General features: G+C 42.0%; 1 protein-coding gene and 1 long non-coding RNA gene across 2 annotated transcripts in view; both read left to right on the forward strand.

Moving 5' to 3' along the window:
• SNTB1 (syntrophin beta 1) overlaps positions 1-22494 on the forward strand; it is a 235607-nt gene that overhangs the window by 144409 nt on the left and 68704 nt on the right. The window contains exon 4 of the mRNA XM_021088981.1: positions 10934-11141. Coding sequence (XP_020944640.1) covers positions 10934-11141 — 208 coding nt within the window. The remainder of the gene's footprint in view (positions 1-10933; positions 11142-22494) is intronic.
• Positions 15519-21622, forward strand: LOC110260231. Its single transcript, XR_002343137.1, has 2 exons — positions 15519-17780; positions 17909-21622. It is a non-coding gene; the product is annotated as an uncharacterized LOC110260231 (long non-coding RNA).

The following is a 22494-nucleotide window of genomic DNA, read 5'->3' on the forward strand; positions in this document are numbered from 1 at the left end:
CACCTTCATCTGTGTTTTCTCCAGCTTCACATTGGAGAGGAAAGGTCACTTGAAACCTTTGTTGCCAGGTTGCAAGTTCTGTTTTATTTATTAATATTGTGTTCAGAGGCTCCAGGTTTTATGTGTCAACCCCGTGTTTTTGAACAGGGGAAGTAGAGGATGCCGGGAAATATTATTTGGCTCCATGGGAGCTTTTGAGAGAGTGAGAGGGGAAGAAAATTACTCTTTTATTGTGAGGTTTGCCAAATGATCTCTGAGAAGCTGTGATATCATTCAGAGGCTGTGCCAAGCTGGGTGGAAACGGCTCATCTTGGCAGACATCTAGAGAGTGTATAATTCCTCAGGGTTGGTACGGGCCTTTATCAGAAATAGTTCCATAGGCAGTATTTACATAACTGTGGTGGAGTGTGAGAATAAACACAGCTGTGGCATTGCCCTAAATATTTCTATTCAGCAGGGAATTAAAAGAGAACTTTATCGCTGAACTACAGATAAACACAATTCATCAAGCAGTGGTCAGTTCAACGGGGGAGGAAAACAGGAGTTATAAAAGACTGGTCTGCTGAAAATAGCTCCAATCAGCTAGCCTGACTTTATTGCTCCTTCTCTCCTTCCTTCCCTCCTTCCCTCCCTCCTCTTGCCCAGTTCTAGAAATTCAGGACTCATTAGCTCTCAAAGAAGTTGTCTAGATGTTTTTTCTTTTTTCCACCAAGCAGGAAGCAGAAACCACTTTGAGTTATTGAGTGTAGACCTACTGTGGGCCAGCATGCTTCCAGGTATTTTATGTATATCGCTCATTTCAGAAGGGTTCCCTTTTTCTTTCTGGGCTATAGAATTAAATGTGAATAGAAGTTAGATTATTTTGCCGAGGAGAACATTCTTTAGTAGCAATGTGTGTTGAAATGGAAGCACGACTGCCATACTTCTGAGTCATCTGCATCTTACAGGTTCCTTTAAGTATCTGTTTGTTTGTTTGTTTACTTTGCTTTTTAGGGCCACACCCATGGCATAAGGAAGTCCAGACCATGGGTCAAATCAGAGCTACATCTGACGGCCTACACCACAGCCATAGCAGCTCAGGATCCCAGCCACATCTTCGACCTACCCCACAGCTCAAGGCAATGCTGGATCCTTAACCCACAGAGTGAGGCCAGGGATCGAACCCGCATCCTCATGGATCCTAGTCAGGTTCATTACTGCTGAGCCATGATGGAAACTCCAGCATCCGTATATTTTAAACACCAGCATGGTCCTCATTCATCTGTGCACAGGAAGATAGTTCCATGGTGAGTGAGTTTTCTAGGAAGGACGTAACAAAATGGGCACACGCTGGAAAGCTGAAAACAGCAGATAGGTAGGTATTCTCTTTTAGCCGTGGAGGCAAGAAGGGTGAAATCAAGGAAATGGCAGAGTTGATTCCGTCCCGAGGCCGTAAAGCAGAAACCATTCCAGGCCATCCTTGGCCTGGGAGACATCACTGCAGTCTGCCTGCGTCCTCCCCATGCCTTCTCCTCTGTGTTTGTCTGTTCTGATGACCCTCTCATTGGATTTAGGACCCATCCTCATCCAGGGGTAGATTATCATCATCCTTCCTTTGATGAATTCTGCAGAAATTCTGTTTTCAAATGAGTCACATTTTGAGTTTCTGGGTAGATGTGAATTGGAGGAGATATGATTCAACATTTGACACATATTGAGCTTCTTAAAGGACAGGAAACATGTGCTCTACTTGCCTCTAGGGCACCCAACACATGCTGAACACTGCGAGTGTCTGGAATACTCACACATACTCACAGCGTAGTTTGACGGGCATGTGTAAAGAAATCACTGCATATTCCCAACTCCATTTTGTAACCCGAGAAATGTACTGGGGATGTTCTGTTTTAATAGGAATGACTGTGTTTTCACTAATAGTGTAGCTAAGAGAAAGCTAACTTGCTTAGATGTACCTGTATGTCAAGATAATATATAAGCCCTGTACCCACTAATAAAGTTCCTTCTCCCAGTAACCGAACCAGCAACAGAGTCTTAAAATATGCCAGAAGCTTAACGGACAATGACTAACATCAGGATTTATAAGTCTCAAAGCGCATTCACAGTTATTATCTCATTTGATTCGCTAGTAACCCCATAAAGGTTATTATCATCATCACCTTCATTACAATCATCATTAGCACTTTCTTCAACATCATCATCATCCCTATTTTATAGAAAATGAAGAAACTCGAAGCTCGTAGAAACTGTGACCTATTTGTGATCAGTGTATATGAGTCAGGACTTTTAGTTGTATTTGAAAACAACCCAGGTTTTGTTTGTTTGTTTGTTTGTTTGTTTGTTTGTCTTTTCCCAAGGCATATGGAGGTTCCCAGGCTAGGGGTCTAATCGGAGCTATAGCAGCCAGCCTACGCCAGAGCCACAGCAACACAGGATCCAAGCTACGTCTGTGACCGGCAACGCCAGATCCTTAGCCCACTGAAGGAGGCCAGGGATTGAACCCGAAACCTCATGGTTCCTAGTCAGATTCGTTAACCACTGAGCCATGATGGGAACTCCAACAACCCAATTCTAACTGGCTTATGCAAAAGGGGAACATGGAAGGAAATACAAGGCTATGCTGGGTGTCAGGTACAGCTGGATCCAGGTCTCTCATCTCTCAGCTCTGCTTTCCTCTATATTGGCTTCATTTGCTGGAAGTCCTGTCTTCCTCATAGCAAGGTGGTCATGAGTAGATCCATGATTATAACTGTTCCCTCTGTGAGGATGAGAAAAAAAGATCATCTTAACAATTACGTCTGGAGTTCCTGTCATGGCTCAGTGGTAACAAACCTGACTAGTATCCATTGGGATATGAGTTCAATCCCTGGGGCCTCACTCAGTGGGTTAAGGATCCAGTGTTGCCGCAAGCTGCAGCGTAGGTCACAGATGTGGCTCAGATCTGGCATTGCTGTGGCTGTGACTGGCAGCTGCAGCTCCAACTCCGCTCCTAGCCTGGGAACTTATATATGCTGTGGGTGAGGCCCTGAAAACAAAACAAAACAAAATCCTCAAAACCACTCCTGAAGAAATCCTGGGCCTTAGCCAAATTGCATCACACCTACAACCCTTAAACCATGAAGCTCCTAAATCATATAGACTGAGAATGAAGGTAAAGCTTGTTGCCAGAAAGGGGGGTGGGTGTGGAAACTGGGCAGACAGAACTACAGATGTCCAGGGGGAAGCATAGTTTATAAATGACAAGCTTGGACTTGGGAGAAGGTTGTTTTAATCAACAGGCCGCTCCTGCTGCTTTTCTTCCTCCCCGCCCCACCCCCCTTTCTCCTGTTCAGATACAGTGAATACACACTGGGTACATCTGGAACAAAATTCAGAAAATGCAGAGTTCCTCGGTGAAAAGTCTTCTCATGTCCTGTTACTCAAGTTCTCTCCTAATCGAACCTGCCTGTACACCCCTCCAGGCATCATCTTCACATTTACCAGCATTTTTATATGGGTCGTTTTTATATTGATGATGTGATACCGCCCTGTCTGTCTGCCCTGTGCCTTTTCCACTTCCATCATCTTGGGCCCTTTTTTTTTTTTTTTTTTGGTTCCCTGACTCTAATGACTTCAGCCACCCAACCACAGTGCCATTTTCACACACCACTTAGTTATTTTTCCACTCTCGAGTTTTTCTTATTTTCCTTTTTTTTTTTTCCTCCTCACCCTCCCCTCTTCCTACTTTATTTCTTCATCCTCTTCTGTACATTTACAGTTTCCCCTTCCATATGTTTACAAATGGGTGATGTAATTACTGGAGCTGAAAGTGCATTTTTAAAGAATGAGTTACATGAAATATTGGAGGCTATAAAATTGGTTCTTTGAGGGCAGGTTGTCAGCAGAATACTTCAGTAAGATGAAACCATTTCCCATCTCTTTGCACCTCCTTGGTCCCTGGTTAGCTCAGGCAGTTCAGAAAGCAAAAGGACTTCAACAAATGGTTTTAGCTCTAGTTATGGCCAAAACTCATATGAACCTGTGGTTGTGAACATAAGTCTCATAAAATCCTTTACACTGCTCCCAAAGTTTTTGAGTTTTTTTTTTTTTTTTTCCCATCCCAAGATGTTAGAAATAGCCCTTGTAAAACTTTTCAGTTTTTCTTGGGGCTTGCGTTTTCTAAATCCAAGTCCTCTGAAAAAGAGTTGGAACAGAGCCCACCCAGGCGGACTCTTGTTGCCTCATCAGACGACTACCGTTTATTTTCTTGTACGCAAATTGGGAAGACTCTTCATGGTAAACTAGAATATAAACTAGAATTGATTGAGATCAGCTTGGCACTGTGACATCTCATGCATACATTATCTCATTTTTGTCTTTTCAGTAATCTTGAGAGGCGAGATTGAGCCACTTTATAGATAAGAAAATTGAAGTTTCGGGAGGTTAAGTAACTTGGCTCATAGCCAACAGGTTTTTCAACCAGCCTGAAGCCCCAAATACATAGGTTAACAGCTACCTCCTGACACACGTGCTTTTAAATGGATCTTTTAAAAACTGAGCTACTGAAAAAAAACCACTGTACAGACAGTCCAGGAATGGAATTTCTTCCTCTTTCTTTATATTCTAAGACACACATTGCACCAGATACATTTGCATTTTGGCAGAATGAGATTAAATGACAAATTAGGCCAAAGTGTATGTGTTTGAGATTTGTGTTAGGTAGCTTGATAAGTTTTACATATATATATATATATGTCACTTATGTGTGATAAGTTTTATATATATAACTTATATGTGATGTTATGTGTGTATGTGTGTGTGTGTGTGTGTGTGTGTATGTGTATAAAATCAGTCCATGACCTTGACCAAAATCTTGAGTTGTTACTCAGAGTTTCTGGGAACATTTGTGCCACCAGGTACTTATCGTTTGCTTTAGAGCACAGAGTTTGCTATGCCAAGAAAAAGTTTATGCTCTTCTTCCTTTTTCCCCATGGGATTTTACTGACGTGAGAGAGAAGTGAATGTAGATGACTGAATTCTTTCATTTATTCATCACACAAATAATTTTCATCTTACCTGTGCCAGACCAGCCAACAATCATTTTTGGTGGTTTTGTGCTGCTCCCATCTGCTGTCAGCAAAAGCCTCTTTCTCATCTCTCTTGCTGACGTGGACCTCTAACTCGAGTCCTCGTTTTGGAAGCTGGAGCTGCAGCTTTGTCAGAAGGAATGGTCTCCTCCCCCTTCACCCCGGTCTATAAGCTCTCTCAAGGCTGCCGTTTCACAGCTCCAAACCCTCGGCCTTAACTTTTAGGACAGACTCTCTCCAGAACCTTACTGCATCCCAAGCCTCTCTGTGGTGGTTTTAACATATATCCCCACATGCTTTCTTTCTCTTCCCTTCGAGAGGAGAAGCCTAACTCTGTTCCCCTGAGTGTGCATTGCACTCGGTCACTCACTTCCAACACCAAGAAGGAACCAGAAGTGATGCTCTATGACCTTGAAGTCTGGGTAATAAGGGGAGTAGTGGGTTCTTCTTGCTCTAGGGGGGAAACCAGCTGCTGTGTCCTGAAGACACTTGAGCAACTTTGGTGAGATAATAAAAGTTTGGAGGTTCAAGCCACTTAATTCTGGGGCAGTTTGTTACTCAGGTGTGAATTGCGAATACACTCTAACAGCCTTCTGTTGTGTTGCCCTTCTGGTGACAGTTCCCTATGGGAGTAGCCCTTTGGGGTCTTTGAGCTTGGCTTCAGAGAGGCAGCCCTGATCCTTAATCTGTGTAATGTGTGGAACATGGAAAGCATTTATCCAGGCTTCAACCTCTGGAACTTCTTACTCAATAGGTCTGGGATGGGGTCTAAACATCTGTATTTAATTATTTAAAAAAAGAAAAGCTGTCTTCAAGGGTTCCTGAAGAATGCTTTTGCTAGAGAACCTCTGCTGCTTTCTTTTCTTAACTCTAAAAAGCCATAGGTCAGGAGTTCCCATCGTGGCTCAGTGGTTAATGAATCCAACTAGGAACTATGAGGTTGCGGGTTTGATCCCTGGCCTTGCTCAGTGGGTTAAGGATCCGGTGTTGCCCTAAGCTGTGGTGTAGGTTGCAGACACAGCTTGGATCCCGCATTGCTGTGGCTGTGGTGTAGGCCAGTGGCTGCAGCTCTGATTAGACCCCTAGCCTGGGAACCTCCATATGCCACGGGAGTGGCTCAAGAAATGGTAAAAGACAAAAAAAAAAAAAAAAAAAAAAAAGCCGTAGGTCTCCCTATTCTGTGTCCTCTGTGTTTATTCTTTGAAACTGATGGGGTGGGGGGCAGTTCACCTTTCAGCACATTCACCTCAGCCACTGGGAACCCTGACAAACCAAGCTCAGTGCTTTTTTTTCTTGGAACCCATAGAGCAGACCTTTTCAAACTTAAGTACCATCAGACTTACCTGGAGGGGAATTGCTGGGCCTCGCCCTCAGAATTCCTAATGCAGTGAGTTCATGCAAATCAAGAATTTACATTTCCTGGAGTTCTTGGATCAACGCAGGTTCAATCCCTGGCCTTGCTCAGTGGGTTAAGGATCCTGTGTTGCCGTGAGCTGTGATGTAGGTTGCAGACGCAGCTCGGATAGTGCGTTGCTGTGGCTGTAGTGTAGGCCGGCCACTACAGCTCTGATTAGACCCCTGGCCTGGGAGCTTCTATGTGCTTCAGGTGCAGCCCTAAAGAGACAAAAAAGAGACCACAACAAAAAAAAGAATTTACATTTCTTTTACAAGAAAAAGTTGGGGAGTTCCCATCGTGACGCAGCGGAAATGAATCCGACTAGGAACCATGAGGTTGTGGGTTTGATCCCTGGCCTCACTCAGTGGGTTAAGGATCCAGTGTTGCTGTGAGCTGTGGTGTAGGTGGCTACAGCTCTGATTCAACCCCTAGCCTGGTGGCTACAGCTCTGATTCAACCCCTAGCCTGGAAACCTCCATATGCCACACGTGTGGCCTTAAAAAGACAAAAAAAAAAAAAAAAAAAAAAAAAAAGTGTATTCCAGTAGAGTTGATTTACAATGTTGTGCCAATTTCTGCTACACAGCAAAGTGACCCATTCATACATATATATATATATATATATATACATTCCCTTTCTCATACTATCTTCCATCATGGTCTATCTCAAGAGCCTAGATATAGTTCCCTGTGCTGTACAGCAGGACCTCATGTAAATGTAATAGTTTGCATCTACTAACCCCAAACTAAGTAAAAAGCTTAGGAAAACCCCAAACTAAGTAAAAAGCTTAGGACCTGGTATTTAAACTTTGCTGAAGAAATAATCCAAGATCCTCCTCAGTGCAGGCAACAACAACAAATGAAAACAGATGAACAAAACCTTATCTATCCATTTTGCCTGAGACAGAAACCCTAGTAGTGGTTAGAAAATAACTGGAAACGGAGTGTGAAACAACTTTTGGGATTCTTGTCATATTCTGTTTCTCGATCTGAATGGTGGTCACACAAATGTGTTCCCTTCGTGAAAATACATTTAGGCTGTACTCCTCAACCTGCGCACTATTCTGTTATAGTTTAAAAGCTTTTTTAAAAGTTAATAGTATTGATGAATTTCTGTTGTGGCTCAGCAGTAACAAACCCAGCTAGTATCCGTGAGGACTCGGGTTCAATCCCTGCTCAGTAGGTTAAAGAACCCCTGTTGCCATGAGCTATGATGTGGGTTGCAAATGTAGCTCAAGTCTGGTGTTGCGGTGGCTGTGGTATAGACAGGCAGCTGCAGCTCATATTCGACCCCCTGGCCTAGAACTTTTAAAAAGACAAAAAACAAACAAATTAAAGTTAATAGTAATGATAAATGGTGTCAAAATCTGGAGAAAATGGGCCTCTTCTTTCCTACCTCTCTTTACAGATCAGCTTTCCTCTTGGGGTATGCTGGCAACTCGACAAAGAAATTATTCTTTCTTTCTCTTTTTACTGGCATCATTTTTGTATGTGCATGTATGTGATCGACCTGGGGAGTGGCTATCTCCCAAGCTGTCACTTAAAAAAAAAGAAAAAACAGGTCTTGAAAGGAAAATATTTTAAGAGAACCATGTGCATGTTTTAAATTCCTAGAATAATGGATATTGATAGAATGATTTGAAAAGCAAGTTGAGCTCTCATTGATGCTCTTGGAGAATCCTAGTTGGTGTTTGGCTATTCAACCTGACTGAAGAGTAAGAACTTTGGAGGGAAGGAAAACTCACCCTAGATTGACTGCCCATTTCTTTGAAAAGTGCTTAAGAGGCATGAGAGTTTTTTCTTCTGGGTGAGGACAGATGTCACCTAAAAAAATCCCTTTTCACCATCTAAAACCTTTGGAGTCTTAGCAAGGAACCTTGTTTTGCAAATTTCTTATCCCCCCCCCCCAAAAAAGCTAATTATTGCTAAAACTCCCCTAGAGATAGTCCACTTTTTAAAGCATTCTTTTTCTCTAATTGGGTAAAAAGGTTGGTTTCAAGTGTAAATGAGGTCAGGTTACACTGGGACTTCTGGTTTTGGGGTGATCTGCAAAATTGTAATTTTCAACAAAGGAGCTAAGTAGGGCACCATTGGGGACATTTGTTGGTGATGATGGCTTCAGACAGCTGTGGAAAAACAATGGGTGCTCCCTAATTGGATGTCGGAAAGAGAGAGATTGTAATACAGTATTTAAATGCATGGTCTTTTGACTTTCCCCACCATGAATTGAGTCCCAGTATCACCAACTTTGTGGCTTTGCATCCTTTCTTTTCTCTGTCTGTCCAAACTTCAGTTTTTTATCAGTCATAGGGCTATTAGGAAAATGACCCAAAAAAATAATATAAAAGGATTTAAATCTTTGCCTGACACATAGTAAATACTTAGTGAATATTAGCATAATTACTGAGGGCTGCAAGGAAAGTGATACAGGGATCATTTTATTCAGTTTTGAATTCCCCAGTCCCTAGATCTTCCTAATGCAAACATGAAGGAATACATGGTGTTTGTTTACATTATACACACATGAATGAATAAATAAAATGTATGTTTTTCTCTCTGCAGTAAAAATTATCCCTCTAAAATTTGTGGGGGACAGTTTAATGGTTGCTGGGGATTTGGAGTAGTGGGGGGACCACCTGTAAGGGGTGGCTGGAGGGAGAACTTTGTGGCGATGGAGGGGTTCTGTACCTTATGGTAAATTCATGGTTATATGAATCTACACTTAACATAGAAGTGTACACTTTACATTGTACCAACATCAGTACCCTGGGTTTGATACTGTGTTATAGTTCATAAAATAGAACCATCGGAGTAAACTGAATAACGGGTATACTGGACCCTCTGTCCTAGTTTCACAATGCCCTGTTTATCTATAACTACTTCAAAATAAAAGGTGAAAACTAAAAAGCATCTGTCTAGAATGTCCACCTTTTACCTTAATTACAGTATGTAGATCTCACTCTGAATCTCAGGCGAGCCTGTTGTAGTTCTGGCATAAGCTGGGGTGTCTGACTTTAACTATAACACTTCTCGCTCTGCTCTCTCCCCATTGTTACCCCTTCCTAGGCCAGTTCACTTGTCCAAAGATTAAGCGATAGGGAAACGTGCCAGACAGGATTCCTAAGGAATGCAAAAGTTTGGTCATCTTTGGTGTTAAATTGTTCACAATTAACATTCATCAGTAGGATTAAGCAAAAGGGTATTTCAATCTACTTCCTGCCAGCAGCAGCCAGGATATGAGTATATTATTAAAATCCTCTGCGGATTGAGGGGCAAGACAAATTAATCTCAGCTCACAGTTTGGAAGTCTTGATAGGATGCTATTAATAAGCCACTCGGCTGAATAACAGGAAAACCAGACATCCTTCATTCAGGTGACTAGGTGGGTGGATAGCTGTGCCCTCAGTGCTTCAACCAATGCCTGGACACAGTACACGTGGATGAATGAATGCGTGAATGATGAATGAATGATGAGGCCATTAAGGTAAACCATTCGAAACAAAGTTTAAAAGTAAGAGTAAAGAGAGGTACAGAGAGTTGAGGACCTGGGGTTGTTACTGCTGTGGCGTGGGTTTGATCTCTGGGGAACTCTGAATGCCATGGGCACAGCCAAAAAAAAAAAAAAAAAAAAAAAAGACAAAAGTAAGAGTAAAGAATTGATTCATCTTATTGGGGGGGGGCGGGGAAAGAGGAGAGGGGCAATATAGGGTTAAAAGGAAAAAAGGGTTATTATGAGGTTTGAAGCTTTTGAAAATTGTAAAGCACTATAGAATTTAAAGACTCTTTTATTCAATTAAAAATGAATTTAGGAGTTCCCATTGTGGTTCAGTGGTTAATGAATCTGACTAGGAACCATGAGGTGGCGGGTTCGATCCTTGGCCTCGCTCAGTGGGTTAAGGATCTGGCGTTGCAGACGGTGTAGGTTGCAGACGTGGCTCGGATCCTGCGTTGCTGTGGCTCTGGTGTAGGCCGGCAGCTACAACTCCGATTAGCCCCCTAACCTGGGAACCTCCATATGCTGAGGGTGCAGCCCTAGAAAAGACAAAAAGACCACAAAAAATAAATAAATAAAAAATAAATTTAGCAGTTCCTGTTGTGGTTCAGCGGGTTTAGAATCCGACTAGTATCCATGAGGATGTGGGTTCCATCCTTGCTTAGTGGGTTGGAGATCGGGGTTGCTGTGAGTTGTGGTGTAGGTCGAAGACATGGCTCGGATTTCGAGACACTGTGGCTGTGGCATAGGCCGGAATCTGTAGCTCTGATTCGACTCAGCCTGGGAACTTTCAAATGCTGCAGGTGCGGCATCAAAAGCAAAAAATAAAGTGAATAAATGTAGAATTCTTAATAAAAAAGCTTGAGAAAATAAAAGTAAAATGTATAATAGAAAAAAAAAGAATTTATTCCCTTTTGTGACCCAGGACTCGAGGAAATGTGTTTTGCCGTGGATCCTTCTAATCCTTCTCTCTTGGCTCCTCTAGGCAGCTTGAAATCCACTCTCCAGATGCCAAGCACACGGTGATCCTGAGGAGCAAGGACTCAGCCACTGCCCAGGTCTGGTTCAGTGCCATCCATTCCAACATCAGTGACCTGCTGCCCCGAGTGATTGCCGAGGTCCGAGAGCAGCTGGGGAAGGCGGGCATTGCCGGGAGCCGGGAGCTCAGGCATCTTGGCTGGCTCACAGAAAAGGTAAGAGGAAATGTTCCCTCGGTACCAGTCATTTTCCCCAGCGTTTTCCAGCACTTGCTGCAACCCCTGAAGTCAGGTACTTCATGCCTCAGCCTGATTCTCTCATTTGGATTTCTAGTCTGTGTCCAATGGGTTTGCCTTTGCATCACACAGGCACTGTGTCATCAACCACTTTGATGCCCCTACAGACAGTACAATGTGTGGCAAAGCGCAGGTGGTCATGAACTGTCTGGTGAATGGATGAATGAGGGGCCAAGAGATTGGAGAGTCTGATTCTCATACACAGATGGGAGAGCGGGGAAAATAACTCAGACTCACAGCAGAGCTGTTGCCTTTGGAGTTAAGCTAAAACTGTTGCTTTAAAAAAGGATTTATGTGGGTTTGGATGGACCTGCTTGTTAGCATAGATACATTTAGATGTAATAGTGATAATAATAACAGCAAGGATTTCCTAAGTAACTGCTCTGTGCTGACTCTTTTCAAATACTTTATGTGTATTCTTAAGCCAGCAGGCCTTGAATGCCATCATTTATGAGCATTTGTTTTGTGCTAGGCATGGGGTTAGGCAGCAGTAGAGAGGGGTGTGTAGCAGCTGCTGGGGAAAGGACCTAGGGATGGTAACACTGTCACTCTGATTTCTTTTCCCAAGTGATGTGATGTGTTGAAGACAGTAAAACTCCCTTTGCAGCAGTCTCCTGGGAGTTAGCCCTTCCTTCATTTCAAAGAGTGAGCCTCTGCCATTGTCCTTACACCTGATTGCTGTCCCTTGAACTTGATCTTGAGTGCTCAGAAACGCTGGGCTTTGGGGACAGTCTGACCTCCCAGTGACTCTCATTCTAATAGGCGGTAAATGGGAATAATGATTGTCGCAATAACAGCTTTCCTGCCAGTGAACCATGTCATCTGAGAAGGCCCAGTCAAACGGCACTCGAAAATAATACTTGAACACAGCATTCGGCTGGTTTCCACCATTGTTCTTTGTTTGCATCAGTTCATGCGTGGATCTCAGCCACAAGGTTCAATACAAAGTGGGTTGTTTGGTTTGGTATTGTCCCATCTCTCACAGACTTCAAAGGACTAAAGGGACAGTGCAGGTGGTGGTTGCACCAAGATCATAATAAACAAAAACCGCAGGTAGCCTCTTGTGACCTGATGTGTGAGGGTTCTTGATGAAAACCACACTGTCAATCTGGATGAGATCATTTTAGAAGTAAATCACAGTCTCAAACACTCTTCACTTTTTCCTCTCTCCAAATATATGCATTTTTGTTAGGAGAAGGCTTTTTAATCAGGAATCTTTCAGTAGCAAGTGACAGAAAGCACAATCGGCTTCATCAGATAAAGGGGAGCCTACTGCTTCTGGTAACTACAGTGTCCCAGGGTAAGTTTCAGGCATGGTAGGATCCAGGGACTCAAGTAATAATAGGCCCACCTCTCCATCTCTTTATACCCCATCCACTTCATGGTTTGTACCCAAGCAAGTCTCCTTTTCCTTGGCCCAAGAGTTCTAGGCTTTGGGAGCTTTTATCTTGTTTTTTTTGTTTGTTTTGGTTGTTCGCTATCTCAGTAAACATAAGCCTCTTTGCTCCCATAGTTATAGCAAAAGTCCTAAGTTCGGTCTTATCCAAACAACATGCTCTGACTGATGAGGAGAGTTGGTTCTCCAATGGAAAATGAGGGTTCTGTGCAAGGAAAGACTGAATAGATTATGGGGAAACAAAAACAACACGTGCTATAGAAGGAAAAGGGGAAGAGTTGATTGGGATGAAAACATCCTCACTTGGTTAGGATTCTGAGTGGCCTTGGAGATGGACTGCATATTTTATTTTATTTTATTTTATTTTATTTTATTTTATTTTATTTTATTTTATTTTATTTTGACTTTTTGCCATTTCTTGGGCCGCTCCTGCGGCATATGGAGGCTCCCAGGCTAGAGGTCGAATCGGAGCTGTAGCCCCTGGCCTACACCAGAGCCACAGCTACCTGGGATCCGAGTCGAATTTGCAACCTACACCACAGCTCACAGCAATGCCAGATCCTTAACTCACTGAGCAAGGCCAGGGATCGAACCTGCAACCTCATGGTTCCTAGTCAGATTTGTTAACCACTGAGTCACGACAGGAACTCCAGGACTGCAAATTTTAGAATCCTTGCAGGAGATGAGTGGCAAATTCAGAAGGGATGACTAGAAGGGATTGAACTCAGCAATAATGCATAAGGTGTGGTCAAGGTAAGGGAAATCAGTAAGAATTGGAGAAGTAATCTGGAGCTAAATAGTGGGAGGTCACTACCACCCCTTAACCTGAAATGGCCAAGGAAAGGAACAGTTACCTGAAACTAGCAAGACTTGTGGCTGTAGAAAAGGGCCAGCCACTCAGATATTTGAGAGAAGCACCCACACACCCTGGCCAATCCCTGCCTGCCGATCTCCTACTGGTGTCTCCCATTGGCTGGAAGACAGAGGCAAGGGAGCGCCAGTGATGGTGTCTGTTGAGATCAGCCTCCTGGGGCTCTGACTAGGGTAGGAAAGGGTGGAGCCTGGATCTGGAGGCAAAGGGAGGCCATCCAACACACACATCCCTCCACCTACCTAACAAGTGAGATGGTCTCAACTCTAGATGGTACTTTTCTCTCTCTTTTGACACAAACTGCATTTGAAACCATTACCATTTGGGTAGTTGAAAAGTGGTATTGTGTCATTATTAGTGAGACGGAAAATTTTTTCTAAAGGTTCCATTTTCTCACTTATAAATTGTCTGCTTATGGCTTTTGTTTATCCCAAATTATTGGTAGATACATGAAACATTCCCATGGAGCAGTAATAAAGGTGCACAAAAGCTTTCTGTTTTTAGAATAGTATTGTTCTTTTGATGCAATTTCAGAACATCATTACTGATGTGTCTTTAAATGGTATTAGGTATTTTATCCATAAGAGTAATAAATAATGACTTATTATGGACAATTATGCGAAGCAAGAATGTCTTTCATTGCCTTCATCTTTAAAACTTCTTAAAAGATTACCATAGATCAAGTCCAAGGGAGCTACTCCAAACTGGATTTTTTTTTTTTTGAATAAATATTTAATACTGAAACCTAGTGTGGAGACATATAAATGGTTTTTAGCAAAATGTTACAATGAATGGCAAATTCTTAATACTGTGGCTTTCTTATATTATCACAAATATCAGCGAATTCACTTGGTATTTGTAAAGATATAAACTGTGATCCTTTATATATTCAGCTGTAATTTACCTTAAATTGATATCCTTTGTCTTTTTCTCTACTGTTCATCTTTGATTTTGTGAATTAATAACAGTAGCTCTAGGACAAGTTTTGTACATATTATATTCAATTTCAAGTTTTAGAACTGGCATTTACATAAACTGAAACAATATGAAGCAACAACAGTTTCCCTTTTAAAATCCTGTTAAGTGTAAATCCTAAGACCTCTACACTATACAGAGGGAAAACTTTACATGAACATTATTCTTCTCTATGAGATGGTCCAGGGACTAGAAGAATGGCTCCCAAGAGACCAATGGGAAGGATTCATTATACACCAAGAGAGAAGAATGAGCATGAGGAAAAAGTGGGGTCATGGAACCCATACAGTTTGTAGGGAGGGCAGACAAGACACTGGTCTAAAGGGAAGTGGGATCATCCTGAAGGAAGGTGATAAGCAAATCTGGTACCTTGGATGGCACCAATTATAGAAGATCTTGAAAGCTGAACAGGTGGTTTGAATTTGATTTGACAATAAGAAACCTTCGTATGTAACATCAGAGAGAAGGGAACTTAGAGCTGATGTCTATGGACTGAATGTTTGTGTCCCCTCAAAATCTGTAAATTGTAGGTAATTAGGAATTACCTAATGTGGTAGAATTTGAAGGTGGGGCCTTTGGGAGGTAATGAAGTTTAGATGAATCATGAGGAGAGAGGTCCATGATGGGATTGGTGCCATCATAAAGGACAAAGACACCAGAACACTCCCTATCTCTACCACGTAAGGATGCAGCAAGCAGGTAGCCTTCTCCAAGCTGAGAAGAGGACCCTCACCAGAATTCCTTGCTAACACCCTGATCTTGGGCTTCCAGCCTCCAGTACAATGGGAAATAAATGTGTTTTGTTTATGCCACCTAGTCTGTGGTCAGTGATCCAAACCAACCTCTTCTTTCTACAGATGAGGAATCTGGGACCTAGAAATCAGAAGGTGTTTTCTTTTTTTTTTCTTTTTTTGTATATTTTTGTTCTTTTAGGGCTGCACCCATGGCACATAGAGGTTCCCAGGCTAGGGGTCCAACCAGAGCTACAGCTGCCAGCCTACACCAGAAACACCAGATCCGAGTTGTGTTTGCAACTCACACGACAGCTCATGGCAACGCCAGATCCCCAACCCTCCAAGCGAGGCCAGGGATCGATCCTGCAAACTCATGGTTCCTAGTTGGATTCGTTTCCACTGCACCACGATAGGAACTCCCCAGAAGGTATTTTCTGGATAGTTGCAATATAAATGAAGATACGGAAATAAGCAGAGAACAAGAGGATGTTGTGATAGCATTATCTCTTCTATTTAACTTTTCAAAGAATCCACTGAAGCTTCTTTCTTGTAGTCCATTTAATTCTTTCCTTGAATTAAATGGCTCTGGCAGCCATTCTCTGAATTCTCTACAGAATCAAGGTCATCCCTGTGTCAAGAGCCTTTGAGTAGGGCAGTTTTCCTTATCTCTTTGATGTCTTGGCCCTGTGAGTGCCCCCACCTGTAGATTCGCCAGGTGCACCAATGTCAAGTCTTTCTCATGATCATTTACTCTCAAACCTTTTAATTCCTAAGGCCTAGTTGCCACAAAAGGGTCCATACATGCTCATCCTGACCCTGAGCTGTGAAATGCATTATGCCCCAAAGTTTTTCAATCATGATTCTTTAGTTCATCTTTTTACAGTATTTACTGAGGTGTTTTCAATGGTCTGATTTCAGACAAGAGAAATAAAGAATAATAAATAAACTAAAGAAAAAAAGAGAAAAAAGACTTTCTCACTACTTTCAAAAACAATAATAAACAGGGAAATCGTTAAATCCTGTTTTGTGCTTAGTTTATCGGATGTTATCTTTGCTTTACCTTGTTATCTCACTTTGCAAACTATTTATTGTCAGATTAAAAACACCATTAAAAAAAAAAAACAGTTGGGAGCTCTGAGATGCAAGAGCAATTCTCAGCTTTCCCTATTTGCACTTAAGTTTCTTTCAAATGGGAATATTTATAGAGCTGTGCCTCCCCAGGGTGTTGTTGGAGGAGAGGAAGTTGGTAATTAGTATTTATTATGTGCCTAGTCTGTCTCTCTGGGCAGTGTGCTTTAAATAATCCCTATCAGAGGAGGCAAGCTTGAAGAAGTGGCTTTTCTAAGATCACTGTGCTAGTAAGTGGCAGAGCCAGAGTTTGAGCCCCTCTTTCTAACTCCAGAAGTTTCCGCTAAGTTGAGCTAATAAAGGGAGCCAGGGATCATGTGTCCATATGAATGAGACTATCAGAACCCAGTGTTAGAGGAGCATCAGAAACCAAAAGCACAATGTCCAAACTTGGAGACCTATCAAAATAACTCAAATTTTATTTCCCTTTATGAAAACAAAGTGGGTCTTTGTCAGTTTGGGCTGCTGTCACAAAATACCATAGACTGGGTGGCTTCTAAACAACAGAGATTTATTTCTCATGTTTCTGGAGGCTGGAAGTCCAAGATCAGGGTACCAGCACGGTCAAGTTCTGGTGAAGATCCCCTTCCTAATATACAGACATATTTCTTCTGTACCCTCATGTGACAGAGAGAAAGAGAGAGAGAGAAAGGGGGAGCTATCTTATTCCTCTAAGGACACTAATCCTATCATGGGGACTCTATCCTCCTGACCTAATTACCTTCCGAAGGCCCCACCTCCAAACACCATCACTTAGGGTTTCAACAGTGGAACATATGCATTTGAGGGAGATATAAACATGCAGTCCACAGCAGGGGGAATTTATATCCCAGGACAGAGCAACACTTACAAAAATCTTTCCTCTCCTACCCACATCCATTGTAGTCTTCAACTGCTTTCATTGCTCCCATGACACTAAAAAAAGAAAACCCAAGGAGAAGAAATTCTCTCCTCTTTTTTCCCGTCCACTCTTGGACTGTATCTATCAATTGAACCTCTCTGGCTAGAGCCCTTCTTTTATATTCTACACAATATTCATCCTCCCTTCTCTTTTCTTCTTGTTTTATACTGTAGAAGCCCTCAAAACAGGTCCTACAAAGACTGAAATCATCTTTAATAGGAGAGGGCAGAGAAACAGTAAAATGCACAATTTGTGTACAACCTCACACAGAGTTGGCCTTGCTTTGCATGTTTCCAATGTCTGTGAATTTCAGTTATCATGATTTAATTCAGGCATCCCAAGCTCTCAACCACACTGTTCATGTTTCAGTTCCCATGGTATAGTAACTAAAAGTAAGCTTATAAACTACAAATTTTGCTGCTAGGTTCTCATTCCGTAAATCACTATGTACATAACTAATAGGCGTCATGATAGCGATCAATCACATCACTTCTTTCTCAATCTGTCGGTGGTTGGTCACAGCGTACCTCTTTGCTCACACACAGGCAGCAAGGTGAGTAGTTGTGTTTCTTCCTTGTCCCCTAGTTGTGTTTCTTTGCTCACACACAGGCAGCAAGGTGAGTAGTTGTGTTTCTTCCTTGTCCCCTAGTTGTGTTTCTTTGCTCACACACAGGCAGCAAGGTGAGTAGTTGTGTTTCTTCCTTGTCCCCTAGGGGTAAATCTATATGACGTTTACAAGAATGGATAATAAAAAAAGGGAATTGTCCAATGACTCTGAAAGTACAGTGAAACAAAAAGTGATCATTCTGAAACCAAAATGCAAATCAAACATAAATGGAATTATAGAGGAAATAGCTGACTAGAGGGGTGTTGACACTGATACTGTTAAGAGACTCTTGATATGCAGCCAGAAGAACTCAGCAAAAGTAAACTTGTAATTGGAGACAAAGAAAGTAGCTGTGAAGAAGGGATGGAGATGACCCCGAAGAAGTGATGCTGGTGAAAAATGGCACTCCTAGAGATGTTTCACATCATTCAAAGCGCCAAGCGTAAAAAGTCACTAACTGATCCAGACTTAGAAAGGAATATCAGAACTTGTCAAGGCACAGAAAGGCTTCTCACATGTCTCATAAGTTATGGGGTGGGAGGAAGGCAACAAGCAGTGTTCAAACTCCTCTTAATAAGTTTTTGACAAAGAAAGTATTTTAACCCCAATCTTTGTATCATTTTAAGTTATAGATTAAATAGTAGTTGTGTTATTCTTTTCATTTCCCTATGCATTTATAAGGGACAGTAAAACAATGCTTAATGTTTTAATAACATTTTTGAAAGTCCATAGAACAATACCAGGTTTTCCAATTGATTATTGAGATCAGGGTGTATGATTTCAGCTTGCACAGTCATCTTTATTGTCTAGCACCACTGTGTAAATGTAGGTCTCTCTCTTTCTCTTCATTTATCCATCTCTCTCCATAGCTATCCATCCATTCATCTACCCATCCTATCCATCTCTGTCTACCCACCTGTCCCTCCATCTCTATCCATCCTTATTCATCTCTATTTATCCTTATCTATTTCTAGCTCTCTATCCATCCATACAGCTATCTCTCTGTCTCTGTTTCTACCTTCCTGCCTCTGTTTGTCTATGTCTATCCATCCATCTGTCTCTGTTGACATATTTTCCTATATTATTACATAATTTACTAGACCGTCATTAGTTTTCAGCTTCAACAATAGCAATTTATTCATCCTCCCCCCAAAAAAAATTCCAGGTGAAATATAACCAACCAAGTAATTTCATTCTCTAGCTACATTTCCCAGAATCTCAAATGTAAATGTAACCTAGTCCTAGCCTGAGTAGAACAGACTGCTGGTAATCAAGATCTTGCCGGTGTAATTAATGGAATGACATTTCTGGAATCTCTAAATATATCAGCTCCACCATCTGCCTAAAAATCACTGAAGTAGGAATTTCCTACCACTTCATCCAGGGTGAAAATAGTTTTTGACCTGAGGGAACTCCCATCTGATAAAGGGAAATAGAACCACTTCCCCGGGCTACCCTCACTTGCATCATCCCCAAATCAAGGAAACACAGACTTTTACTGCAGTTAAGGGTTAACAGGCCTAATGTGTTGCTTTAAAAGGTAACCATCAAGGTCCCCCTGTGAATCACCCTTGAGATGGAGCAAGACTGGAAAACCTGGCAAGTGCTTGGTTATCCTCCCACGAGTCTCTTACTATAAGTATTTAAACTAAATGCGCCCATGTGAATGTAACTCAAATTGCCCCCATCATCTGATCACTCAATTAAAAATCAAAGATTTATAATTGGGATGGATGGGCAGTGGGGTGAGGGGAGAGGCAGCCATAATGAAAGCATGAAAATATTCCCACTTTTCTACGTGACTTCACAGTGCAATTTAGTAATGAGTCATTATTCCCAGGGTGGAAACATCAGAGCTGCCCATGTAAGAGAGATTCAGGCACAGACATTTAGTTCTTATAGGCTGACTGGCCCAGGTTCGCAGGGACCTGAACCTGTTTCTTTGGAGGTCATGAGACTTGAGATAGAAAGCTCCCTGTGCCTGGTTGTATGGCTCAAACCTTGCTAAATTTTGTGTGTTGTTTTGTTTTTTGTTCTTATTTATTTATGCAAAACTTTGTTTTATTAGACATTACATATTGGCCTTCCTTTATGAAATAGGTGATACATTCATGAGTGTCTTAGATAGAATTCTTTTGAAGCCGAGTCTGAGATAGAGATTCTCTGGGAGTGATTGATTACTGAGGGAAGATTCTCTTATACAACAAACTGAGACATGTTTTAATGTTTATAAACATTTTTAAGAGTTTGAGCAAAAAATCAATTTGAACAGACTCTGTAGGAGCTCTGGGAAGGCTTATATAGACAAAAGTGTGGACACCAAGTAAGGAAGTTATGGACTAGCTATAGCTGAAAGCCTTGTTGGCACTGAGTGGTTGTCCATGGGTTTCAGTTTCATAACCTTGAGACATTTCAGGCTTAGGTTCTTGTTTGCTCCCCTAGGCCTCCTAAGCATTAGAACCATCTCAGGCTAATGGCCTCCTTGTTTAATAATTTTAGCATCTCTTAGGAGAAGCCTGTAAGGAAGTGAGTATAGCCACTTAGGCAGGGGAGGAAGCCACCCACAGAGGTGGTATCAGCTAAAACCTAGTCTTGGCCAACCCACAGGGACTCCTGGAGCATCAGTGGCATCATAGAGCTCTCCCACCTTCAGCCAAGGGAGCCAGGATGTTATATATCCCCAGAAGTTAGCCATTGGGTGTGGGCTACTGTGGAGGTCACAGGAGGCCACTCCTATCAGCCAAGGGCAATTCTCTAGAGAAAGAGAAGAATTGCCGTCAGTGTTCACATCGGGGGAGGATTGGATGCACCAACCTAATAGAGGGAATTTAGGCAGAGTACCAGCAACATCTACCATGGTCACTGGTGGGTCCATATCGGGGAAAAATTTCCAACAGATGTACACAGCGCCTTTAAGTAGCACAGAGATAACCACAGTAGCCAGTATGAGAACATGCTGAAGGCTGTCACCACCACCTAGAAGTTTATTTTATTTACAGCTATATTCCAATGCTAGTAACTCACCCTTGCATTTTACTCACTCCTTCCTCCTTCTTGCCATAGAATAATTAATTTTTAATGCTTTGAAATTCCCAAATGTCATTTTCAGAGTCCCTTTGCATCCTTACATTTTTGGCTTGGGGTTTTCATTACTTCTAATAGGACTAGGCTGTGATTTTGCAAATGCAGCGCAAATGAACACATTTCTTATTTAGGTCTGTGGCTTCCATGCCTAGCTGGAGTCTGGGAAATAGTAGCTGCTCAATCTGTTTGTCAGAGGTATAAGGAATTAGACCAATGGTACTAGCCAGTAGACACAGCAACGCATGTCCTCTGAGAATAAAGTACAATTTCACATTATGTGTTCAGGTGAGGCAAAGTGGTCAGGGCCAGGCACCTGACCGTCATCTCTGTGTTCTAAGCAATCATCCTTTCCCATGTGAACTCTCAGACCATAAACTTGGTGTAACTTACTTGAAAATGTCAGCCTTCTCAATTTTAAGTGAGATGCAGATGTGATGGGCTTTGAATGGCTGTATTTCATTTTTGTGAATTTATCATCCTTAATGAAAAGAACATCCTTAATGATTGGAAATCAGAAATTCAGAGCTTTAAACTCAGATCGCTAGTTGTGCTCTTGCCCCCAGTGGATAACACAACTCAGGCAGGTACCTTACTTATGCCATGAGCTTTGAGAACCATAGATTCTTAGAGAGATTTAGAGCTAGGAGATACAAAAAAAAAAAAAAAAAAGAATATGAACGGGCAATTTTGTTACTTGACCGTAATCATGCAGCTAGTTTACATTAGGTGTGAGCCTAAAACTCGTGTGTGTCTGATTTTCAGTCTAGGGCATAATTCACTCTACCTAGATGTACCTCACTGTCATGTAAAGCATCGTCAGAACTATTCAGAATCATGCATATATATGGTCCTTTCACAGCTCTTTCTTCATTGCGGATTTGGGGCATTGATGGTCTAGAACTTTGATAAAATTAAAGATAGGAATAGAGATGGCGGTACACCTTCTAGAGCTCAAAAGTCAAAGAGTGGAAGAGGTCTCCGAGAAAATGAAAGGAAATAATGAAAGTGAAGCCTTCGGGAGCATCAGGAGGAGGAAGAAGATGGGATGATGGCTGGTTTCTGGTCACAGTGACCCAACGGCCACAGCCTCTCTTGATCTAAGGAGAATGGACACTTTCCTCTTGACCTGAAAGTCTTCTAAAATAGCGCTGGCATTGCTTGTTATTGCCAAACAACAATTTGTCCAACAACTTTACTTTGGCTCACAAAACACCTGGCCGTGTGGTTCATCTACCCTCCCACCTCCCCATTCCTGATGCTTGGTTCTTTATTCTCTGCTCTGTGTACAGGTGGACTGAGTCTTGTGTGAACTATAATCTGATTCTTCTCAGTTGCAGGTTTCCTAGATTCTTTACTACGCTTCCTTTTCCCAGTCGGTTGTCTACCTGGAGGGCTGTTTTCTGCTCATTAGCACCTCCAGTAATGGGTGTGAAAGAGGGAGAAATGCAAATCAACTGAATTGGATTCTTGCCAGAAGCCTTGGGAAAAAAATGTGTCAGGAGGGACTCTACAAGTGAAAATGGAGTGTGTAAGCGTGGTTGTTTTCACATAAAATTCAGATGAACGTTTACCTTTA

The sequence above is a fragment of the Sus scrofa genome, chromosome 4 (assembly GCF_000003025.6).
Source record: "Sus scrofa isolate TJ Tabasco breed Duroc chromosome 4, Sscrofa11.1, whole genome shotgun sequence".
NCBI lineage: Eukaryota > Metazoa > Chordata > Mammalia > Artiodactyla > Suidae > Sus > Sus scrofa.